This window comes from Asparagus officinalis, chromosome 1 (assembly GCF_001876935.1).
Source record: "Asparagus officinalis chromosome 1, Aspof.V1, whole genome shotgun sequence".
Lineage (NCBI taxonomy): Eukaryota > Viridiplantae > Streptophyta > Magnoliopsida > Asparagales > Asparagaceae > Asparagus > Asparagus officinalis.
In genome coordinates this window covers 89,753,977-89,779,124 of record NC_033794.1, presented here as the reverse complement: position 1 = coordinate 89,779,124, position 25,148 = coordinate 89,753,977, and the positions used below count along the sequence as shown (strand labels likewise).

At 35.4% G+C, this 25,148-nt stretch overlaps 1 protein-coding gene across 3 annotated transcripts in view; it reads right to left on the bottom strand.

Annotated features, from left to right (window-relative positions):
* Positions 1–24,016, bottom strand: part of LOC109827643 (katanin p80 WD40 repeat-containing subunit B1-like) — a 25,479-nt gene extending 1,463 nt beyond the window's left edge. The window contains exons 1-7 of one of the 3 annotated variants that reach the window (XM_020394658.1): positions 23,974–24,016; positions 22,201–22,381; positions 19,979–20,076; positions 5,234–5,339; positions 3,527–3,729; positions 2,243–2,285; positions 1,257–1,510 (exon numbers count right to left, since the gene is read on the bottom strand). In XM_020394658.1, coding sequence (XP_020250247.1) covers positions 1,257–1,510; positions 2,243–2,285; positions 3,527–3,729; positions 5,234–5,339; positions 19,979–20,076; positions 22,201–22,269 — 773 coding nt within the window. In that variant the 5' untranslated portion in view covers positions 22,270–22,381; positions 23,974–24,016. Of the gene's footprint in view, positions 1–1,256; positions 1,511–2,242; positions 2,286–3,526; positions 3,730–5,233; positions 5,357–19,978; positions 20,077–22,200; positions 22,382–23,973 lie in introns of those variants that run through there. The other 2 variants (XM_020394672.1, XM_020394666.1) reach the window with 2 other exon arrangements.

The following is a 25,148-nucleotide window of genomic DNA, read 5'->3' as shown; positions in this document are numbered from 1 at the left end:
CCCCCCCCCCCCCCCCCCCGCCAAAAAAATAAAATTTTTTTCTAGATCCGCCACTGGTTACAACATTTCAGTGAGTAGTGAGTCATTATTAAATTCTAATGTCATTAGATATGTGGTATGTCTAGGAAGTAAATCCAATAGAAAAGGACTAAGGGACTGCAGGGTGTCCTAAGATTTCATGCATATGGGTTTTAAAAAAACCATATTCAACTCCACACAAAATGGATTTTCAAAGATCCCTGGTTAATGCCATATGCATTGAGATTTCCTCTGCCACAGGAAGCCCAATCCATTCCTCCATCAGAAATATGATCATGTGCATTTCAAACCATACAATACCTTTCCCTGCCATTGCATCAAAACACCAACATTACGGTGAGGGTTGAGATTTATAATTTTATAATCTAACATGCCCAGCAGGTTGAGCTCCCTAGGGCCAAAACTTGGACTCACAGACCGGTATCTTTTTTTTTTAATATACTTTCAACTTGGGCCAGTAAGATTCGAACCTAGTTTGCTCTGCTACCATCTTAAGGTCTCTGCCACTGCACTAATATCCAAGAGAGATCTATAGAAATAAGATACTGGTCTATCAATTTCCAAAGAAGTATGGTGCTGGATTGCTTCTGAAGTTGAAGATGTAGCTTTTACATCAACTATGGTGAAGCAACTGTGCATGTTTATGTGGGAGGTGGCGGTTGATGCTATTGGTTTCATATCTAATTTCTTTTCCTTTTCTTTTCTTTTATTTCCCGTTTGCATATGCAAGTTTGTTTGGGATGGAATGAGTATGAGGGTTTAGGGAAGTTAGGCATAGAAAGTATATTGGAACAGGTTATGCTTGTTCAGTTCAACAAGAAAGGATGTATTCCAATGATGCAAGAAGAATAGAGCATCGAAAAAGGAGGTGCATAAGGAGTTAACAAGTAGCATGTGAAATTCCCAAGATGTCTTCTCACAAGAAGAAAATCCCTAGATGTTCAGACTTGCCCAGACAGTTATATAACATATACAAATGCCAAGATGCAAAATATTTAAAGTACTCATGATTGAAATACACATATTTTAATTCAAAGTTTTACCAACATAATAAGACTACTATTTTATTAAAAAAGTGTTGGAAACTGCATACGATATCTTCTCGGAAAATTATGTTGTGTGAATTGAAGTCAAAGTGTAACAGGTGAATTGAAGTACAAGTACTATCATTTAAGATGATCGAAGTAAAACTAAATATTTTGAGATCATGTACTTACTTTTCTTCTCCACCAGTACACATTAACCACTTTGAAGGAAGCATTTTAAATGAGCGTATTTTGGGGGGATGAACTGCAATGGTACAAACTTTCTGCATAGTTCTTATGTCAATTGCAGCGACAGATGAACCAGCAGCAACATAGCACAAAGTTTCATGACATTCCATACCAGCAGGTGTACCAGGAAAACCAACCGTTCCTACACATGATGAGGAACCTGAGGATGAAGCCAAAGTTGTGTCCCAAACTCGGAGCTAAAAAAAGAGAGAGAAGCATGTAAGTCAGATATGCCTATCTATTTATGAGTTAATTGTGAATAGACCTCCTGAGTGAACATCTTTTTACTCTTTTACCTGTAGGAGGTCTATTTGTCAAAAACAAAATTTTCATTCTTTGAGGATAACAGAGACAAAACAATTCACTCAGGCAGTCTACCTACAACAATAGAACTACAGGCAGTCTATTCGTAATTGGGCAATAGTACAGGGGGTCTATCTGTTAGTAACTTATTAACCCTATATTGGGAATAGTTACGAATATTATAGGTATGAAATAATGTCATGGAACTTTTGCATGTTAGATTGCATTTCTATATCTCAAAATGATAAAGGGAACACATGCTTAAGATTAGACTATTTAATGAAAGTATTTCCAATATCAAGTCAATATAGTTACCCTTGGACACAAAAGTTAAGATCATACAAATGTTGTGTGTATGCATGTGCGCATATGCAGATAGACATCAAAACTATGAACATGAACTATTAGGTGCGATCTTTTTTGACACCAAACTGTTTCTCTGTGTGCATGCAAACAAAGAGCACACACCCCGCCTGTGAATGTGGAAACAAACACGCACCTCTGAACACAGAAAAGACATGCACACACAAAAAAAAACATGTGTGCATGCGCGCATACACGCGGGTATATATAAGTCAGGTAGGCATCTTATCAACTAAAGCAATGAAGTCGCAAAAACAACATACCCTTGAATCTGTAGACATGCTCACCAGAAGAGAAGCCTTGTGTCTGTACCCCAAAAAAATAATAGTAAATAAAATAAAAGAGAGACCAAGATAGTTTTTCATGAGACAAACTGAATCCAAAAATATTATCAAAAAATGGCACAGAACATGGAGGTGGAAATGAAAATATATATAAGCAGTACATTTTAGGAAGCAACAAATTCAAGGCACATTTCTTGAGTACCTCGCTCTGGCGTTGTCTATTGTTAGTATTAGCTATATTAAGTTATGTTGGCTTCACTTGATATTCATTTCCGCACTTTCGTAAGTACTTCAGATGTACTCCCTATTTTTGTAGACTTTCTTATGCAAAAATATTTTGTTCCTTTCTGTAGGATGATTTCTCCATCCATTTCTGCTAGAATTTCTCTAGTACTTGAAAACATCTTTCCCCAAGGGCTTCTTCTTAATGTGGACAAGGCCAATAATGATATTAGTGATTTTTTAAAGATATTACAATTAACATAACATTGAACTGTCACTCCATTAAGTTGAAGAAAACAAGGATAAGCACAGACCGAATATTTTATCTTTTAACTATTTAAGTGCCAAAACCCCATTTACTTGCATGTTTCTCCAAATAAAAGTAGCAACCTTACATATAATCTAGAAAGCTTCTGCATCCAGAATTATAGCTCTCTGTCCATTGTATTTCCAACATCAACATCACTAGAACCTAGAACCCATAAACTTTTTGGCTAATAATTTCCTTGTGTTTGAGACAGCACCAAACTTAATTTGTGTTTAGCAGATGAAACTCCTTATATAAAAATATTTGGACCTTCATGCCTTTCCCATGATTCGGGCCTGACTGTACTTTAAAAATCCTCCCCTTTTACCATTCTGTCAACAGCCCGTTGGTTCATAAATAATATTACTTGTCTACGAACTTTAACTACTTGTATTATTTATTTAATTATTTATGTTTTAGAAAACACTAGAACATATTGTCTAAAATATGAGAACTTTCACGAACTACATAATTTTGACCCTACAGATTATTCAAAACTGCCTATAGTCACTCATTGATCTGAATCATCTGATTCGTTCAATAAATATGTTGTAAAATGTGAACTCTATTCTTAAAGAAGGAAGTATACAAGAAATAATATAAAGGTCCAATAAAACAACTTGTTTTGGTAAGCATTATTACCTTGCATAAACATAAAGAACCTAGAAGCAGTTGACATAAAGAATATAGGAGCTGCCTAAATTTTAAATTTCTGAAATGAAAATAAAACCTACTTAGCAGCAGATAGCAACGAAACTGGTTTCGCATGCCCATGGAATGTCACAATCGGATGATGCTTTCCACCAACCGACCAAAGGCGAACAGTACAATCTTCTCCTCCACTAGCAAGAACTTTTGATTCACAATTCCCTAGTAATGTATCCACCAAGGTGGTAACTGGTCCATTATGACCTTTTAAACAACGATGAGAACGACCCTACAGTATTTTAAAACAAATTTGTAAAGATAAGATCCACAGTCTAATGCCAAATCTACATGTTATCAACTAACACTGAGAAACCAATATGAAAATTGAGTTACAAACATCGTCAGGAAAAGATCAAATAGCTTAGCAGCAAACAACATGAAAAAGATAACTCACAGGATAATTCAGTTCAAGAGTTTTAAGCCAATAGGGTTTCATCAGATTTAAAGGCTTTAACACAGAAATCTGGATTATGCTCCGAGTTATCTAAGCATTTCATATTTTAAGTTTTTAAAGGAGACAGATACTACATGACAATAGAATTACACTCAAGATCGCCAAATTGGAATTCCACTACAATGTAGATTTTTTCCTATAGGATTAACGTTAGCTAATTATATAGAGGAAGCTTCTGAAAATTTTAAAATGTCTAACCTTTTGGTACCATTTGTACAATCACATCAATACAATTTTGAATGTGCTGACACATTTCCTGGTTTTTTAACTCGGTCGATTATAATGAAAAACACCATTAAAATCTGTCTGAGTGAATCTCAGGGTTACTATGCATCAACTTGCAATATCTAATATAATCTCACCTATCCTTATTACATTCCATATTTACAGCCTCCATGCAATCATCCTATGTCCGCGATCTTCTTCACCAACATGATAATTTAGGCGAATGTCCACAAGGAAGCTTCCTTTTCATGTTTTAAACATAATCCTAATAAAGGTGTGTAAGAACGTTGACCATTTTTCTTTACTGGCCTTATCAGTAATATCCTATTGATCTACCTCCAGTTCTTCATACAACTATGACATTCTCTTTGATTCATTTTAAACATAATCCTAATAGTAAGAACATTGACCATTTTTCTTTACTGGCCTTATCAGTACTATTCTATTGATCTGCCCCCAGTTCTTCGTACAACTATGACATTCTATTTGATTCATATACCCAATAATATTTACTTCCACCTGTATACGAACTTCATTTTCATGTAAATGCATTCTTGCTAGATCTCTTAGAAAAATTATCTTAAGTCTTGTTTACTGACAGGTATCATGAATTCCATACACCTTTATTTGAGTATTCTCCTAGATTCCATTCAATGTCTTATTTCCCCCCTCCTTATTTTATTCTAACGGGATGGCTAGGAGTAAGAGCACAAATGGCTAGCAGGAAAATCCACAATGCAGCTACATCAATAGAAAGTTACAGACTCCACAAAGATGCAGAGAAATTAAGGTAACATTTGAACTAACAGAGTTCAAATACGTCTTATACAAAGTGAAAGTTATACATTGAAGTCCAAGTAAAATCATATAGCAAAGTGAAAGTACGAATTTGGAGGAATGCAAGTCTCAGGTGAACAAAAGACTACTCATGCTTCATTGCATTATAAAAAAAAAAAGAAGAAAAGAACAGAATACATAGAAAACCAAGCAGGAAGAATGATAATTCCCAAGATAGAGAGGACCAGTTGCTCAGGATAAGTGTTACAAAGAATACCTTCCACCATATACGAATAGTGCGATCGGAACTCGATGTGACTAAAACATGTTCCTCATCCTGCATGGAACTTCGAAATAAAGATGTACCGCCAATGGGAAACAACCTGTAGATGAAAACTACCTTGTGGTAGAACAGTGAAATATGTAAATGAAAAGCATGCATACCGAAACAATCTGCAGTAAAACATAACATGTATCACAATATTTGCAGAATAATTACAAGTTTAATTTAAAACTGCACATTAATTTAAACTGCACAGATTTTAGCAAACGGATGCCTACTTAATGTAACAGACATAACTAGAAATATTGATTTTGGTAAAGCATTTATAAATTTCTGCCCCCAGGGAAATAAATAACTAGCAGATTGTAAATAGTTTTAGATATATAAACATGTGCATAATAAGTGATAATTCAGGTGACCACGAAGGTTCAGATAAAAGTTTGCTTAAGGGCACAGTTTGACACGGTTGATATAACATTCCTTCTTTCTGATTATCAAATAATGTTACCGGTACCGACCCTTGTATAGGCAATTTCAATGCACGTATTCCAATGACATGAGAATGTTAGTCTACCCATGCTTTCATTAAGGTCATTAATCTAACTTTTGTTCACAATAGTATTTAGCATTAAACCCTAAATACATGTGATTTAAACCCTAGTTAAAGTTGATCCCAAATGACATAAACCTAGCCCAAAATCATGTTAACACCCTTTTTAATCAAGTTTTGGGCAGCCATGAATGGAGAGGGAATTTTGCACAAAAAACGTCTCAATTTACACAATTTCCTTTTCCTTAATCATGTGGGAAAACCTATGTAAGCACTCAACCTCTCTTGCCACTCATTTCTTCCTTAATTCAAGGAAAAAAACCAATCCATCTTCCTCCCTCTTCTCTCCCTCTCTTGGCCAGCCAATCTCAGCCCCATACCCAACTTTTACATCATTTTTCTACTCAAAACTCAATCATTCCCTCAAATTAGATAGTAGAAGCAAGCAAAGGATAGAATTGCAAGGACCTTGGTAGAAGAGGAGTCTAGAGCCACAATTAGGTAAATTTCAACCCCGACCTTGTTTTGATGATTACATTGAGCTCAAATCTAAATTAATCATGGTTTTTGTTGATAGCTTGGAAAGTATGGACATAAAGCTATAGAGGTTGCATGTCGATAATTTCAACTCCAGCCACGTTTTTCAGTTTCCAGTAGAGTACTATGTTAGTATTTTGATCATATCTTCAACTATACAAGTCTTTTCAAAGGTATTCTATGCTAGAATCTGAATTCACGTAGCTTTCATTTGAATTTTGGTCAATTTTGGATATCATTTGCTATTTTTATTGGTTGAATCCAATGCATGCACACTGGACAAACAACATAACCCTTATGTAATATTTTGCACATAACCTTGCCCCTCATTTGAATTTTCTAGGCAGGATCTTTGTTTTAGAAAATAGATCCATCAAAGTTGTTTCAGTAAAAATTTTATCAATTTTGGATCATATTTGTCTGACCAAACTCAGTGAGAGACTTAAGACATGAATATGCAATTCATACGCTGTTACTTGTTGACAACTATGTACTCCTAATGTCATATCCCGTGAACATTATGCACATTCTCCATCCAATAGATGACATGAAAAGTAGACTTGACTGTGAACATTTCGACTCTAGTTTCATTGAATTCGGACATAGTTGGACCCTCAAATAGTTACATGTATCTCCCAACGCAATCTCTATTTCCAGTCTGCACATATCACACACTCTTGGGTATAAAATAGTCTCTAGATGTTAGGTTAATTAATCAATTGATACCCTGAAAACTAGACTCATATAGAAAGATTTTGACACTAATTTCAATCAAGTCGAACAATGTTCGTTTACACTCTTCGCCATTGCAACCTATGACACAATTGCTATCCTTGCCGCCCATTCATGTGCATGCATCGCATATAGATTCATGTATATCTATATCAAGCACACATATAACCTAGTCGTGTGGCCACTTCCATGGGTGTACGTGTATGTATATATAGGAATGACCCTCCTGAAACCAATCGGCAGTACTGATGAGTTCATCTCAAATGATAGGTAACCATTCTCATGTTTTCTCATAATATTGGTATCTTTTTCTATGCAACTTGTTTTTTTTTTATTCCTAATCTTTAGTTGTGTGAATATCCATATTTGAGATGTTATCGACTGATACTCTATACATATTGATTATGTCATTTGACACATTTTCTTTTGCATAATAATTACATGTTTGGCAATATCAGATGATGAAATCATTGTGATAATGATGCTCGTATAATTATTATCGGTATGCTTCTCTTTTATGCTCTATTTCGGTTGACCAATGCCCTACGTGTTGGTAACATTTCTTTGCTCACTCTCAATTCACTGAGAATTCGGTTGTTTCTTTCCTTGTGAATATTATGTGTAGGAAACATTTCTTTAATCCCTCTCGATCCGTTGAGAGTTCAGTTGTTTTCTTGAAACTTTCATAGTTTTAATTAGATATTCATTTCTATACTCTATTGCCTCCGCAAAATCCAATTGTAAATGCTTCATGTGTTGGTTGATTGCCGATTACGTGCTTAAACCTATAGCCTTCATTAATTGTCAATATATGCTATTGAAACTCCATGTTTGATTATGTTGAAATAGTCACTTCTTGATTTGTGACATGTTGGTTTCAAATAAGTAACAATTGGTTAATTGCAAGTCTTGTCTTTAATTAGCACTCTATATTCATGGATATTACCCAGGAAACTCATCGGCGGGTGTTTATTTGGATATCTCCCTTTACGCGAGGAAACTTGCTGGTGGGACATTACATTTTAGAGAGGAAACTCACCGGTAGGTGTTTTATTGATGGCATGTAACGAGTATATTTTGGGGGCTATTACATAGTGGTATTAGAGTACAGGTTAACACCTTAAAATTCCAATATAGACTACCAAGAAAACATAGGATTAGATAGAGTCGGTATCAAACATCGATAGTAGAGAGATTACACTTAGATAGCATTCATGTCTTACCTATATAAATTGTAGATAGACTTAGTATCTTGCATTAGCTAATGGATGGCTTTTGGCAAACATAGATGATTTGCATTCATCTGATTTTGGAATAGTGGGGCCCACTAGTAGTGGAGAGGCATGGACAACTAGTTCTGACGATTAAGGGTACAACATTTCTGTATTCTGATAGTCGGATACCATTACCGGTACTGACCCTTGTATCGGCAATTTCAATGCAAGTATTCCAATGACATGAGAACGTTCATCTACTCATACTTTCATTAAGATCATTAATCTAACTTTTGTTCACAATAGTATTTAACATTAAACCCGAAATACATGTGATTTAAACCCTAGTTAAAGTTGATCCCAAATGACATAAACCTAGCCCAAAATCATGTTAACACCCTTTTTAATCAAGTTTTGGGCAGCCATGAGTGGAGAGGGAATTTTGCACAAAAACCCTCTCAATTTACACAATTTCCTTTTCCTTGATCACATGGTCAAACCTATGTATGCACTCAACGTTCCTTTCCACTCATTTCTTCCTTGATTCAAGAAAACACCAATCCATCTTTCTCCCTCTTCTCTCCCTCTCTTGGCCAGCCAGCCTCAGCCCCCAAAACACATCTCTTTCTTGTCATTTCTCTACTCAAAACCATCGAATATCAACCTCGTCTTTGTTTTGATGATCACTTTCAGCTCAAATCTGAATTAATCATGGTTTTTGCTCTGGATAGCTTGGAAAGTATGTACATAAAGATATAGAGCTTGCAAGTCGATAATTTCAACTCCCGCCACGTTTTCCAGTTTCCAACAAGATACTCTTTTAGTATTTTGATCATCTCTTTTTTTGAACTAGTCTGTTTCAAGTAAGGTTTTCTATTTTAGAATTTGCACTCATGTAACTATCATCTGAATTTGATTTGCTCAATTTTGGATATCATTTACTATTCCGAATCTATGGTTGAATCCAATGCATGTATACTGAACAAACAGCATGACCCCTATCTAATGTTTGGCACATAACCTTGCCCCTAGTTTGAATTTTAAAGGAAGGATTTTTTATTTTTAGAAAATAGATCTATCAATGTCATTACAGTAATAATTTTATCAATCTTGGACAATATTTGTTTGACCAAACTCAGTGAGAGACTTAAGACATCAATCTGGAACTCATATGCCATTACTTGTTGATAACCATGTACTCCTCATGCGCTATCTTATGAATATTATGCGCATTCTCAATCCAATTGATGATCTGAAAAGTATACTAGTATGTGAACATTTTGACTCTATTTTCATTAAATTCGGACATAGTTGGACCCTCAAATAGTCGCATGTAACTTCCAATGCAATTTGTATTTCCAGTCTTCACAAATCACACTCTTAGGTATAAAATAGTCACTGGATGTTGGGTTGATGAATCAATAGATGCCCTGAAAACTGGACTCGTATAGAAAGATTTTGATACTAATTTCCATCCAAGTCAAACAATGTTCGATTACCCTCTTCGCCGTTGCAACCTATGACACAATTGATGCCCTTGCTGTCCATTCATGAGCATGTATCGCATATACATTCATGTATATCTATGTCAAGCAAACATATAACCTAGTCGTGTGGACACTTACATGGGTGTACGTGTATGCGTATATAGGAACGACCCTCTTGGAACCAATCCCAATTGATCGTACAGAGGAGTTCGTCTCAAACAGTGGGTAACCACTCCCCTGCTTTCTCATTCTATTGGATTCTTTTTCTATGCAACTTCATTTTTTTGGATTCCTAATATTTAGTTGTGCGAATATCCATATTTGAGATGTTATCGATTGATACTCTATGCATATTCACCCGTGTCATTAGACAAATTTTCTTTTGCATAATAATTATATGTTTACCAGTATCAGTTGATGAGATCATTGTGAAAATTAATGCTCGTATAATTATTATCAGTATGCTTTTCTTTTATGCTCTATTTCGGTTGACCAATGTCCTATGTGTTGGTATTTACTCACTCTCAATTCATTGAGAATTTGGTTGTTTCGTTCCTTGTGAATATTATGTGTAGGTAACATTTCCTTGATCCCTTGAGTTTGTCGAAAGTTCGATTTTCATTTTCTTGAAAATTCCATAGTTGAAATTAGATATTCATTTGTATACTCTATTGCTTCTGTAAAATCCAATTGGAAATGCTTCATGCGTGAGTTGATTGTTAATTACGTGCTCATCAAGGTTTTAAATATCGGATGTCGGGTTCATGTCGGATAACGAAAATCGGGGATATATGTCGGGGGACATTATACTAAATATTAGATTACCATATTGGATGGATTTCTAACCCAATTTTGGTCACCAAGATGGAATGCACTTGTTTTGTTATACCTTATCCTACTTGAGTTGAGTATTATTCATCAAGACACAAGTTGTTTTCCATTTCTTGAAAGGAAACATTAGAATATTATGCCAACAAATAAATAAAATACACATTGTCAAACTAGAACTTTCGAAGTGTAGGAAACATTAGAATATTATGCCAACAAATAAATAAAATACACATTGTCAAACTAGAACTTTCGAAGTGTCTTGCATAAAATTAACATACAAATAAATAAAATACACATTGTCAAACTAGAACTTTCGAAGTGTCTTGCATAAAATTAACATGAAGTACAGTGCCTTGCATAAAACTGACATAAAACTGACATATAGTGACTTTGAATTGATTTCAAGTTACGGTTCAAACTTGTTGTTTACATCACACTTTTATGAATTCTCAATTTCAATTTGTAGAGACGAAGACAAACAAGAGGAGATCGCGGTGGGAAAGAAAGCAATATTTTTTTGCCTTAATCTGTATTATGTGCTATCGGGTTACTATGGGAACAAAAGGCTAAAAAAAGAATTAATGAGGTTTGGCTTTTGAGTACTAAACTCAAACCCCAATACTTCTCAACTCCAAAAAAATAAAAAATATAAAATAAAAAATTGATCGATTTCTAATTTTTTAAGACTGAAAACTGGCCGATATGTCCGCAATATCCCCCGACATGTCCGACATGGACCTCGAAAACGATATTCGACTTAAAATGGTCATATTTGTGTCGCTCTAGCCTTTGATCCGACATGTCCGACGTGTCGACCCACATGTCCGACATGTCGGCTAATATTTAAAATCATGGTGCTTGTAGCTATACCCTTGATTAATTATCAATATATACTATTGAAATTCCATGTTTAGTTATGTTGAAATAGTCATTTCGTGACTAGTGACATCTTGGTTTCGAATAAGTTGGTTAATTGCAAGTCTTGTCTTGATTGGCGCTCTATATTTATACATATGACCCTTTACGTAAGGAAACTTGTCGGTGGGACATTACCCTTTACGCAAGGAAACTCGCCAGTAGGCCTTTTATTAAAGGCATGCGTGTGATCACTGATGAATCCTGTGGTTAGAGAATTTGAATCCCGAATATTAGAGCTTGATTATTCATTATCGATATTTACAAGTTTCATTTAGGTTAACTATTATACTATGAGCATTGGTAGCTTATTGCTGATATCTATTAGTTTTAATTCAATTTTCTACATTATCCTTTCCTTTTCCCCTCACATCTATACCTGAGATTTTTATTATGGTTACCTATTAAGCCTTAAGCTTACCCGCATTATTTCTGCATCCACCCACAAGTAATGATCAAGACCGAGGCAACAAGATTGCAAATCCCAGCAAAAATTAGCTAGTTCAAGTGTTTCAGCTGAAGAACATATATATGTATATAGTTCTCTTTATTCTGTACTTTTGTAATGTTGAACATGTAATGATGTGTAATAACTTTACTTAACTCTATGGTGTAATATCGTTATTTTAGCTTTTCCTACTAATTTAGTATTCTGTGACTTCTGTTGTCAACATTGTGAATTATGGGCATTATATATTTTTGTTGCTTTATCCCACTCTTTTGGTATTAGATTAGACAGGAGTGTATATAAGGTCGACCCTCCATTTTGCGGCCGGGTCATGCCCAATTTTTATATATACCACTCGGGCCCCGTCTCAGTATGTTTTGTGAGCATTGCACTTACTAAACCCATTTAAGTAAACCATGGTCTCTACAAAATTGAGATAACTAAAATAAAGAATCCAAAGTTTCCACCACAAAAGAGGCTGAAGGGAAAGGAAGAGATTAGAAGTATTTCAGTCATGCAATCTAAAAATGCAATATATGTATTATTATTCTGAATAAAATCATTATATCAAGAGAAGTGTAAAAATCCATGAATATTAAGTCAAGAAACACCATTTGCTTGCAGGATATTCCCAGAACAAAACAATCAAGTTATCTTACATATCAAAACCAACAACACCATGGTCATTTGACGTGTTAGTTATCAATGGTGTGTAAGTTATGTTGCATGGATATAGGTACGGTTACGGTATCGGCACGAGTATGAGTATGGAACACAGCAAATTTGTAAAAGGTAGGATATAGCATATAGGGACAACCATATAAATATTTACTTATAAGCAAATATATTATATATCTATACTATTATATTAAAAACCAACTGTGGATAGTCCAAAATTTGGATGAGTGGTAGTCTATACTATTATATAAAAAACCAAGTGGGGTTTTGGCCAAAATTTGGATGAGTGGTGGACATGTCCTCATTTTCATTGTAATTTAAAGGGCAATAAGGTAATTGTTTAAAAAATGATTTTTCCCTTTCTTCTTTCCTTCTCTTACTTTTCTCTTTCTTTAAAAACATTCTAGATTATTCAATACCTTGAAAATAACATTGGAGCCCACATATCCATTATACTTTATTTTATAAATGATACAAAGAGAAAGTGATAATTTTTGTAAAAATTGATATACCTAAGGAAAAGTATCAAGTTTCTTTACATGTATCTATACTATTATTACGTTAAGTAATATATGAGGAAAATTAGTAAAAGAATATCAAGATCAAAGTATAATGGTATAGAAAATCATCTAATCCTCACCGAAAATTAATTTAAAAAAATCAAGATCAAATTTTCTAATGGTAAAATGACAATTTCTCAAAGAAAATCGTCTAATCCTCACCTCTCTACATCTCTTATAAACTCACACATTCAATATAAATAGGATAAAATTATTTTTTATATTTAAAAATTTAAAACAATTTTTTGCTATCACGTGCATTTTCACGTGTCAAATTTCTAGTTGGAGTTAACAATTTATATGAGAATAAGAATGAGAATTAAATTCCTATAACACTTTTATGTTTTTTTATTATGTGTATTATAAATTGAAAAATCCCTAGTTTTTGAACTAAACATCCAAACGACCCTTTAAAATCATAAATGGCAACTACTTATGTTCAACGAATCTCAAGGAGTGAATGTGAAGTATAGGATATATGTCCAAAAAATGCATTACAAGTGTTTTAAATTAAACAGGTATTGTATAATTGAGTACATGTCCGAACAAATGTATGCATATATGCAAGAAGTGTTCAAGGAGTTTGGTACAGATACGTGTCGGTTACGGGTATGGCATCAGATTGGAAGTACCCAAGTAACACAGTGTGTAGGTTTCATATTATAGTTATCAACCTGCATTTGAGCTATAAATATGACCACAAAAGACAACCTTTTTTTAACTACAAACAACATTAAGTTTAGAACCGCCTCAACCCTTCCTGAATATCTCTTGCATAGGACACGGGGTTGAATAGGCATGTAGAATCAAACAATATTGTATCAATAATTGAATATCATGAGCCCCAAGATATACATAGACCAGGAAACTTTTGGATTTTAGTCAGTCATGCAACTGGCATCAAGAACTTCTCTTTCTTTTCTTTAGTAAAAGAGCCATGATCTTACTAGGCATCAAGAATCAAGATAAAAGTTCGGAAAAATTGCCTCAAGGGTAGGATTGCAAACAGCTCTTAAAAGATGCGGATTGGATATGATATTTACCATATCTGCATTGCTTATTAATCGGTTAGGGATACGAATACGGATATATCTTAGTAAGGATCCACATCTTCCAAATTTAAATATGGATACAAATCAGATAAGAGAAAACATGTACAGACATAAAATGGAAATGACAAAAACATATAGCATTGAAAATGTATGTCATGTAATACAAGAGATGTTTGAAGGTAATAAATTTCTACAATCAGATCCCATTAATATATTCGGCATATCTGAAAAGCTAATATTAGATATATCGATTATCAAAAATTAACCTCACATCCATTAATCTAATGGTCAAAAACATTATGTATTACTTACTGTTAGAAGAGAGTATTAGTTTAGCATTGGTTTAGTCCCACATTACCTGTGAGACTAACTTATAACTAATTCATCTCTATAAATAATAAAGTATAGAGTGAGGAGAAGTCTCTCCAATAAACTCTTTTCTCTAAATCTTATCATGGTATCAGAGCCTATCTCTAACCCTAACTCTAATACTAATCCAACTTCCTAAGCCTAACCCTAACCCTAATTCCCGCCGTCTTCGTCCAGATCCGTCGCCGCCGTCTTCGTCTTCGTCCAAATCCGACGCCGTTGCCACCATAGGGCCTTCACTCACAGCCGTCATGCTCCTCTATCCCCCCTCCCTCTTTGTTTTCGAATTTGAATCAGATCTAGGAATTGTACTGTAAATAAAATTAAAAAAATAATTAAAATTTTAATTAAAAATTAATTAAAAAACCTCCGGGTTCCATCTTAACATTTGGGTTCTTCATCTTTAGCATTCGGGTTCCATGTTAACCTTCGGGTTTTTGCATTTTAACATTTGGGTTCAAAATTAAACCTTCGAGTTCTTGAACTTGTTCAGCCTACTGACTAATTCAAGAATTATTATCTTGAATTTGAACATGCTTTGATTATTTCCAGTTTGAAGTACAATTTGTGGAGGGTATTGTCTTGAACTCTACTCGTCTGTTTCATGATGGTCGGATTTGAGGAACTCAAGAATTCTGAGTTAACGGTCCAGACGAAAGTTTCAGAGATATTTTCTAATAGAATCACTGACTGGAAGCTTGATGGAATTAATTATTTCCAGTGTAAGCGTGTTATTGAAATCTACGTGGCAGGTCCAGGCAAAACTGCTCATTTGTTGACAGGCCCTCCTACTCCAACACCAGAATTTTGAACATTGGATGATAGTGTCCTCTTGCATCAAATTCTTAATACTATGGAGCCTAAAATTCAGGATTTAGTTCTTCATTGTATGACAGTGGAGGAATTTTGATATTTTTTGCAAGACATCTAAGGGGGTAGTAGCAATATTAATCGGGTAAATGAAGTAATTCAAGAGTTGTTTCGTAAGAAACAAGATGGTAAACTCATGGATGATCATTATGGTGAGTTTAATCGTCTGGCTGAGGAACTTCATCAGATTTTTCCTATTACTGGGGATGTTAAACAAATTCATAATCAATGGAACAAACTTATGGTACTTACCTACTTGGGTACCCTAAATTCCATTTACTCCTCTGCTCGACCACAAATCATAGGGAGCTCCGTTATTAGTTCTCTGACTGATACTTATCACTTTCTGAAAAACGTTGTCCATGCACAGCCACTTACATCAACTACGAATCACTCTGCGCTTGCCACTCAGAGTTGGCAGTATTATGAACGAGGAGGTCATACTGGTGGTCCTGAAAGAGGTAGAGAAAACTTTGAGGGCGATGATGTTACCACACTGGTCGTTCTGAGAGCCGAGGTGGTCAACGAGGTGGCCGTGTATGTCCATCTCAAGGCGTACATACTCATGACGATGACTTAGTGAAGACTTGTAACTACTGTCGCCAGTCAGGACATTTCAAATATAATTATCCTGAATTAGAAAAGAAAAAGGCCAAGGATGCTTACATGACCGCTCAGGACAACTTTACATCATCTGATAGTGAAAGTCAACTACAGTTAGTCTTTCATAATGCGGAGCTGCAGCGTCAATTTCAGCAATTTCAATTATTCCAACAGTACCAGAGTTCACAAACATCGTCTTCCTCCTTATCCGCTACTTGCAAAAGTGCAGTTACCCCTTTATCTTTACTTACTTCGTCTTCATCTAATAGTTGGATTATAGAAACATGTGCCACTGATCATATGACTGAGAATCAAGGTATATTATCATCTTTCAGCCCTACATCTAATTTAGTTATATTAGCTGATGGTTCACGTACACATATTTAGGATGTCGGCAATACCAATCCTACTCCTAGTCTTCCTTTTTTTCCGTATTCTATCTTCCTAGTTTTTCCTATAACCTTTTATCTGTTAGTAAGATCACAAAATCTCTAAACTGTACAGTGATATTCTTCCCCATACATTGTTTCTTTCAGGACCTAGTAACGAGGAAAACGATTGGGACGGAACGTGAGCAGAACGATCATTATAAACTAGAATTGGACGTCAAACATTTGGCTTGTATCAAAAACTTATCATACCTACAATAGCACTGTCAGTTAGGATATCTCTCTCTCTATTCTCAAGTTGTTTAATCCCCGGTTCAAATCTCTCTTTTCTCATTAGAGTGTGAGTCGTGTTAACTTGGCAAACATCATCATGTGTTTTATCCTAATCGAGTCAATAAGAGAGCTGCTAAGTCATTTGATCTTGTTCATTCTGATATTTGGGGGTCATACCCAATAACTTCTAAATTAGGGTTCCGGTACTTTGTCAATTTTGCGGATGATCACTCTCGTGTTACCTGGATTTATCTTCTCAAGTCTAGGTTTGAAATCTTTTCCACATTTAAACTCGTTCATTCTGAAATAATCAATCAATTCAAGTCTTCAATAAAAAAATTCGATCTGATAATGCAAAGGAATATTTGGATGGTAATTTCACTAGTTTCCTTAAACAACATGGGATCCTCCATCAGTCTTCTTGTGTTTACACTCCTCAGCAAAATAGAGTTGCTAAATGAAAGAATAGACATCTACTTGATATTGCTCGAACCTTGCTATTCCATTGCCACGTTCCTAAAGAATTTTGGGGGAAAGCTATCTTAACAGCATGTTACATGATTAATCGAATGTCTTCTTCTGTTCTACAAGATAAAATTCTTTTCAAGATTTTATACCCCAATGATGATCTCTTTTCACTTCCTCCAAAGATGTTTGGCTCTCTGTGCTTTGTTCATAATCACAGTCCAAATAAATAAAAGTTTGACTCTCAGTCTATTAAAGATATTTTTCTTGGCTATTCCCGAAAGCATAAATATTACAAGTGTTTATGTCCATCACTCAATCGTCTTGTGTTATCTGCTGATGTAACCTTCCTCGAAGATAAACCCAATCATTTTAGTTCTCTATCTTCATTATTACCGGATGAGTATGACTATTCGATCCTACAAGAGTCATTGCTTACAGGTGGTGGTTCATCCGCTGATAATACTCTTTGCGCTATTAGCAAAGACTATGTTCGGTTTAACGACCCAATTCAAGTTTATCATCGTCGCTCTGCTCCTGTTCTTGTGCCAACATTGGCCTCAGCACCACGCCCTTTGCCCGAAAAACCTGAATCCGTAAGTGCATATGTACCCCCTTCTGCGGAAGACCTTTCTATTGCACTTCGAAAAGGGAAAGCACTTGTACTCAACATCCTATTTCTAACTTTGTCTCCTATGATCGCCTCTCCTCTACCTTACGATCTTTTGTTACTTCTCTCAACTCATATTTGGTTTTCAAGAATGTGTCAGAAGTTCTATCTATTCCAGGTTGGAACCAAGCGATGCAGGACGAAATGAGGGCCTTACGACAGAATGAGACTTAGAATTTTGTCCTACTCTCACCAGAAAAGCGAGCCGTCGGCTGCAAGTGGGTGTACATTGTCAAGTTAAATCCTGATGAAACTTTAGCACGTCTGAAAGCTCGACTGGTTGCTAAAGACTATTCACAGGTGTATGGCTTGGATTACGTAGATATCTTCTCTCCGGTGACAAAAATAACATTTATTCGGATTTTTATTTCGTTAGCAGCGACAAATCACTAGCCACTTCATCAGTTGGACATTAAGAATGCATTCCTTAATGGTATTCTAGATGAGGAGGTTTACATGGAACAACCACTATGTTTTGTCGCTCAGGGGGAGAATGCAAAGGTATATAGGCTGAAAAATCATTCTATGGTCTGAAACAATCTCCGAGAGCATGGTTTGGATGTTTTGCATCGGCTATTCAAGAATTTGGGCTTTATTATGCACATAAAGATCACTCTGTCTTTTGGCGATTTCAGAATGAGAAACGAATTCTACTCGTTGTTTATGTGGATGACATTGTAATTACAGGGGACGATGCTTCTAGTATTGACAGCCTAAAAAAGTATTTACAGACACATTTCCAAATCAAAGATCTTGATTCTCTAAAATATTTCCTAGGCATTTAAGTTGCAAAGTCACAGAAGGGTATTCTTTTGTCACAAAGAAAGTATGTCCTGGATATGCTCTCAGAAACCGGGATGTTAGGATACAGAAGCAGTGATTCTCAAATGGATGTGAACTCAAAACTACTACTAGATCAGGGCGAGATTCTTGAGGATGTTGAGCAGTATAGGAGATTGGTGAGAAAACTAAATTATCTGACAGTGATCAGACCTGACATCACATTCGCAGTCAGTATTATGAGTCGGTTTTTGTCCGCACCAAGAACTACTCACTTGAATGCAGTAATGAGAATTTTGAGATACCTGAAGAAGGCTTCAGGATGAGGAATTCTCTACTCAAATCAAGGACACACCAGAATTGCAGACTTCTCTGATGCAGATTGGGCTGAATGTCCTTTTGATAGGAGATTGACTACTGGATATCTGTCTTCCTTGGAGGAAATTTGGTGTCATGAAAAAGTAAGAATCAAAGTGTTATGTCTCGATCCAGTGCAGAATCAGAATATAGAGCTATGACAAATATGACACTAGAGATTGTTTGGATCAGAGACCTATTGACAGATATTGGTCTCCCTCCAGAAGGTCACATGGATCTATATGGCGACAATAAAGCAGCAATTTACATTGCTGAAAATCCCGTGTTTCATGAGAGAACCAAGCATATTGAAGTTGGCTGTCATGTAATCCGTAAGAAGCTCAAGGACAAAATCATCACGGTAAAACATGTATCGACAGTACACCAGTTGGCAGACATTCTTATAAAATTACTTGGTCGAACACGAGTTGACTTTATTTGTGACAAGCTGGGCATGCATGATATATATGCTCCAGCTTAAGGGGGAGTGTTAGAAGAGAGTTTAGTTTAACATTGGTTTAGTCTCACATTGTCTGTGAGACTAACTTGTAACTAATCCATCTTTATAAATAATAAAGTACAGAGTGAGGAGAAGTCTCTCCAGTAACCTATTTTCTCCAAATCTTATCACATACCAAAGTGTAAAGGCTTATTCCGATGAAATAGCAAGGGCTAAATAATAGTGTTGAAATCTTTTAAATACAGAACATTAAAAAAAGTATATGTAGGAGACATTAGATATATCGTAAATAGGAGACAACATCAGGTAATTCATCAAATGAGTTAAATTAGGACAATGTATACATAACAGTGGGAACTCTATGATAGTTGTGCATTAAAGTATGCTAAAGTTTAAAATAAATATGAAAGAAATATGACATGCACAAAAATAGGATATGCTAAAGTTTAAAATAGATAGGGCACAAAATAGATTCAGGAAGATAAAGATGTAAACTAACCTCATACAAGTAATCCTTGCTTTGTGGCCTGTTAAGAGATTGACGCGGGATACACCATCTTTGACAGATTCAAACCCCATACTTTGTACAATTGGCCCCTATTTATAAGGGAGATTGCATTGCATTAGGATAAAGAAAACCATTGACAATAGGAAAGGGAAAAAATACTTGTTTCATTGAACCGAATTTGGAAACCAAAAAGTAAGCAGCTTTAAATGTTGTTTGGTCGCTTCCATATAACTTGTTTCCCAGTTATCACAGATCCACAACCACTGATTTCAGCAAGTTTACTGAAAGATGCAACTTGAAGCCAAGACCAAGTCTCAAAAAGTGTTGGAGAAATTAATTATGACACTAAGAAAATTACCACAGAAATTTCATTCTAAGCATTTTTAGTATCCATAACTTTTGATTAAAATTAGTATAGTAGTTTCTGGTTATGTGTGCAAAGGCATATTTGAATGATGCTTTGTCATGTGACTCATGTCCTACTAGTTTTTCATATGTGAATCATACAACGGATTTCCAGTTAAGTGCCTGCATATAATGGTGCTCTAATAACTGATAAGCTCATATTTACAATTAGATGACCTATTAAATTTGTATTTCTTCCTGCGGTGTAGTAGTAAAATCATCGTCTCTTGCCACATGCTGGATTTAAAATGGATTTACTATGTAACTCTAGTTGACTTCTTGATTGGGTCAAAATGGACGCCCTAAGAGTTATAATACAGATGACCTTAAAGGCAAATTGGTCGTCTATGTTAAAAGGAACAGGTCATGTTTTACCTTGAGTTGAACAGATAGTCATCATACAGGTGTTGTCAAGTTCAATTATGCTGCTTGTATTGACTCTCCAAGCAAAGAACAAACTTGATTTAACAAATACTTGAAGGTTCAAATCATGCTGAAAAGGGTATACAAAAAATAATAAATTATAAAACGGCAATGGTAGCATCAAAAGGTTAATACACAATGTTTCCTTGGTCACATACATTCCATCTAATAAAACATTAACCTATTACTAACTCGTGGTGTGTAATGAAATCCTCTAGCAAGAATGTTCAGAAAACTGGAAGCACTACTTTCCAAGTACTTAGGTGCATCTACTTCCTTCATAATTCAAGGAAGCTTCAAGGAGGTAACAAAAGCAATAAAGGTAGAAAATGACGAGGCTGTGCATGATAACTAACACCATTTAACCTTTTTATATTTGATAGGAGTTTCATGGAGAGACCACAATCAAAGAGAAAGGGGAGATAATGGAAAATGGTAGGAAACATTATACAAACAAGAGCACCCATTTACAAAATACTTTGAGACGGGTTGCTATTTATTAATCATTAGTACAGATTATGTTGATATTAGCAGCAAATTTACTTTCTGGAATTGCTTACAAAATGAAGTAGACTTAAAAAATGCCAATAGATTGGATAAATAAAGAGGGACGGGTTAATTAGGGGTTGTGAACTAGTTTATCAGGTTAGAATTAGCTGCAACAGAGGGGTTAATGTTTGGATCCATAGAAAGTGAAAGGTCGAGAGAAAGAGAAAGATTGATAGAATAGATCTGCCAAAGCAGGGAAATTTCTTTTGACTTCCAAAAAAAGCTTGTCCTTGCACCTGAAGATGCAAATAATGATTCGTGAAATAAAGTAGGATGAAAGGCTTTTCTCTCTCTCACCAGGATAGAAGCTTCTGCAATCTACAGTGGATGGATGGCAGTAAGTCGCTTGCGATTTTAAAATTAGGGCAATTAGATTTGTCCTGGATTTCATGAGACAAAGACAAAAAATAAATTTCCTAAGAAAACTGCCAAAACCTATATAATATTTTCCATATACAACTGATGACATACAAGGCAAGAATTTGAATATTGCAGATAAAACCAAATGCTTGTTGTAAGAGGCACAAATTTTGAAAGTACAAATATTAGCTTCATGAAAATACAAGAATATGGCTTGATGGGATTTGAAGGGTAAATGTTATAAGCATATTTAATAAAGCAATTATCAAAAGACATAAACTGCACGATGGAAAAGAACATCAAGTATGGTGTATGGAACCCCTGTCCGGTAGCATATTGCTCAATATTCACATCATAAAAAAGCTGCAATTTAAATGGGTTAGTTTTTTTTTTTAGAAATTTGAAACTGATCCATCAGTAGAACTTAAAACTTACACAATTAAAGAGTATAACCTACTTCTACAAGAAAAACCCACCTGTGCTACGAAGACTTTGTTTTTCTCCAGCATTATGTGACTGTAAGGTATTGGATGCTGAGAAAACATAGATTGCACTGGATCTGAAAATTTGAACTGGTTCACTGCAATGTGTCTGTCCAAATATTTTTCCCTTGTCCAATTATTTGCAGAAGATATACACTGAAATGGCCACCTCTCTCTAAAATTACATAATACAGACAATAAACGATTAGAATGACATTTGTACTAAACAAATAACACTAAAAATAATTTGTATTAGTTGTCTTCTGCATATGAGACCCTCTCTTTCATGTCCTTGTTAAGGGATGTAAAGAAAAATGGCGCAAGTGTGGAGTTTGTAGAATTAATTTTTGGTAACTAGTTTCCGTCAATAACTGACCAAAGGTTTTCTGAAACCTCACCTAACCGTTTTCAAATTTGGATAGCATAAAACATGGCATTCACACTTCAATGGAATTGCACCAATTTCAGTTGCAACCTCCCTGGCAACTAATTATGAACATTTAATAAAGGTCATATAATCCAGTCTTGAACTAGGACTGCCCAATTCCCAACTCTCCCTACCTGGGTCTATGCTTTACTAGAGCTAGGCCTCCCCCAAGATATTTTTAAATTCCTTAAGAAGAATATTCAAAACATGCAGTGGAGGAGACTTGTACGCAAATAATGCATATCAATCTTGTGAATGGATACATAAATGCATAAATAAAGTATAACTATTTAAGTATATATCTGCATTTAAAGGTAAGAATTTTCAGCACTTTAATTTGACGTATACTTGGATTTTATTTTTCAAAAAATAATTGTGATGGAAGGTGGATTTGTTTTCTTTTCCTTATGACTACATATAAATATTGTTCACTTTCCACTCAAGACACGAATCATGTTGGTCTTCTGTTAGCATGGGGAAATGAAAATTACAACAAATCTTTTTCTACATGTATCTTCCTTCTTTTCATGTATAGTTATTAAAACCACGGAGATCAGTCAACTCTACGATGTCAAAGGAAATTTCAACCTGAATTTTTTTTTCCCCTGGCAGTATTAAGAAACCTGCAAATTTGCTAAAACCGTTCGCTAAGTAGTATGGGAAGATTACGTTTAGAGATGCCAAATGAATTGCTTCTTATGGAAGTTCCTTTTCGGCTTGGTGTTTAGCTTGATTTTGGCTAGTCCGATCAACAAATGAGCCAAACTCAAGCTACTAGCAGACACATTAATTATTTGCTTAATCATGCATTTAGTATTTTCTGTTCATTTTGCATGTAGGATGAAGATCAGTCCTTGAATTATTTAATGTCTAATGTAACAAATAAGCAAATATTCGATAATTCACAAAGGAGACCATGTGGCCGATCATATCAATTCATTTAGTGGACAAATACCAAGATGCATCTTGAATGTTCTTAACTGGCGTTTAATCAAAATTAATGACGATGGTTATTCCATCAACTTATATTCCTAGTCAAAAATAAAATATCAAATCATGGGTCAAAAATAAAATATCAAATCATGGTCTTTTCTCGGAATCACAAATTTTTCTATGGCTTTTCGTAATCTTTTCGGAATCCGAAAAGATCAATATGGTTCATATTTACTACAATTTCTTGTTCACTGGCAAGTAAACACTAAACAAGATAACAGCTTGCGAAGAAAAGATGAACTTTTCATGACCAAACTCTTGAGTAAATTTAAAATAACTAGTTTTCAATCACTTTACGAATCAAACTCTAACAAGTAATTCAAGGGCAGAAGAGATCGATGGCGTACGCGTAGAGTCGAAGCCAGACGTCGTCGGAGTAGGCGACGTGGCGGAGGGCAGACGTCGGCAAGGCTGAGGAAGCTGGCGCAGCGCGTGAGGGCGTCGGCGTTGAGATCAGTTAGGGTTAGCGAGCGGCCGGAGATCGTCGGAGGCGGCGACAAAGGAGATGAAGGTCCTGGTTCCATCGCTCGAGCTCGGATTCGGGAGAGAGATGAAATTTGGGGGTTCGGGTGCAAATATTATTTCGAAGAGAAATGACAGACGCACACTCTATCACTCTCTGTTTCGAAAGCTTTTAAAGGCACCGGTGTACTGTAGCAGGGGCCGTCGTTGGAGGTGTGATGGAGAGTGGGCCTTTAGTACCATGTTTGCTATATCCACTTCCAAACAGTAACTTTGGAAGTTGGATTGCTAGTACATTTCTATTTCGATAGCTTGTCTTGTGTGATTTAAGAAGAAATTTTCTATTTAGACCCATTATATAATTTATTCTTTAAAATCGATTCTTTTTAAACTTATTTACAAAAAATCGATTCATTTTCTCGTCACGTTAGCTTCGTGGCGAGAAAGTAAGTCAATTTTTTTTAATCTCATTCGTAAATAGTTAGGGTTGCCAACCCGACTATGTAGGAGGCCGTCCGTTATTTAGAAGCCAAATTAGTCAGGGTTCGAAACTCCGACTAACTTAGTCAATGCAAATATGGTCGGGGTTGGGAACCCCGACCATTTCGGAATTGCCTATTCAAAAATGGTCGGGGTTCCCAACCGTGACCATTTAGCAGAAACTTTAGCCCAGCCATTTAGCCCAGGCCAGAACTCACGACAAAAATGGTCGGGGTTACCAACCCCGACCATTTGGCAGAGATCCTCCAGCATTTGCTCAGCTGAAAAATATCTTTCCTGCTAATACATACATATCAATCCACAAGTTATCAATCCACAATGCAATTACAAACACAAATAAACACATATCTTATCAAACAGAAATAAACACATACCAATCCATAATCAATTGCACCCCCAAATTCAATTCACTTACTGAAAAATCATAATCAATCGGATACGTAACATTCAAACAGAACATTCAATTTCAAACATAAACATCCTATCAAGTATATCGGAATTTAACAAAAAGTTACAACTCCCTTTCCTCTCCCTCTCCCTCTCCCTCTTCTTCCCCTCC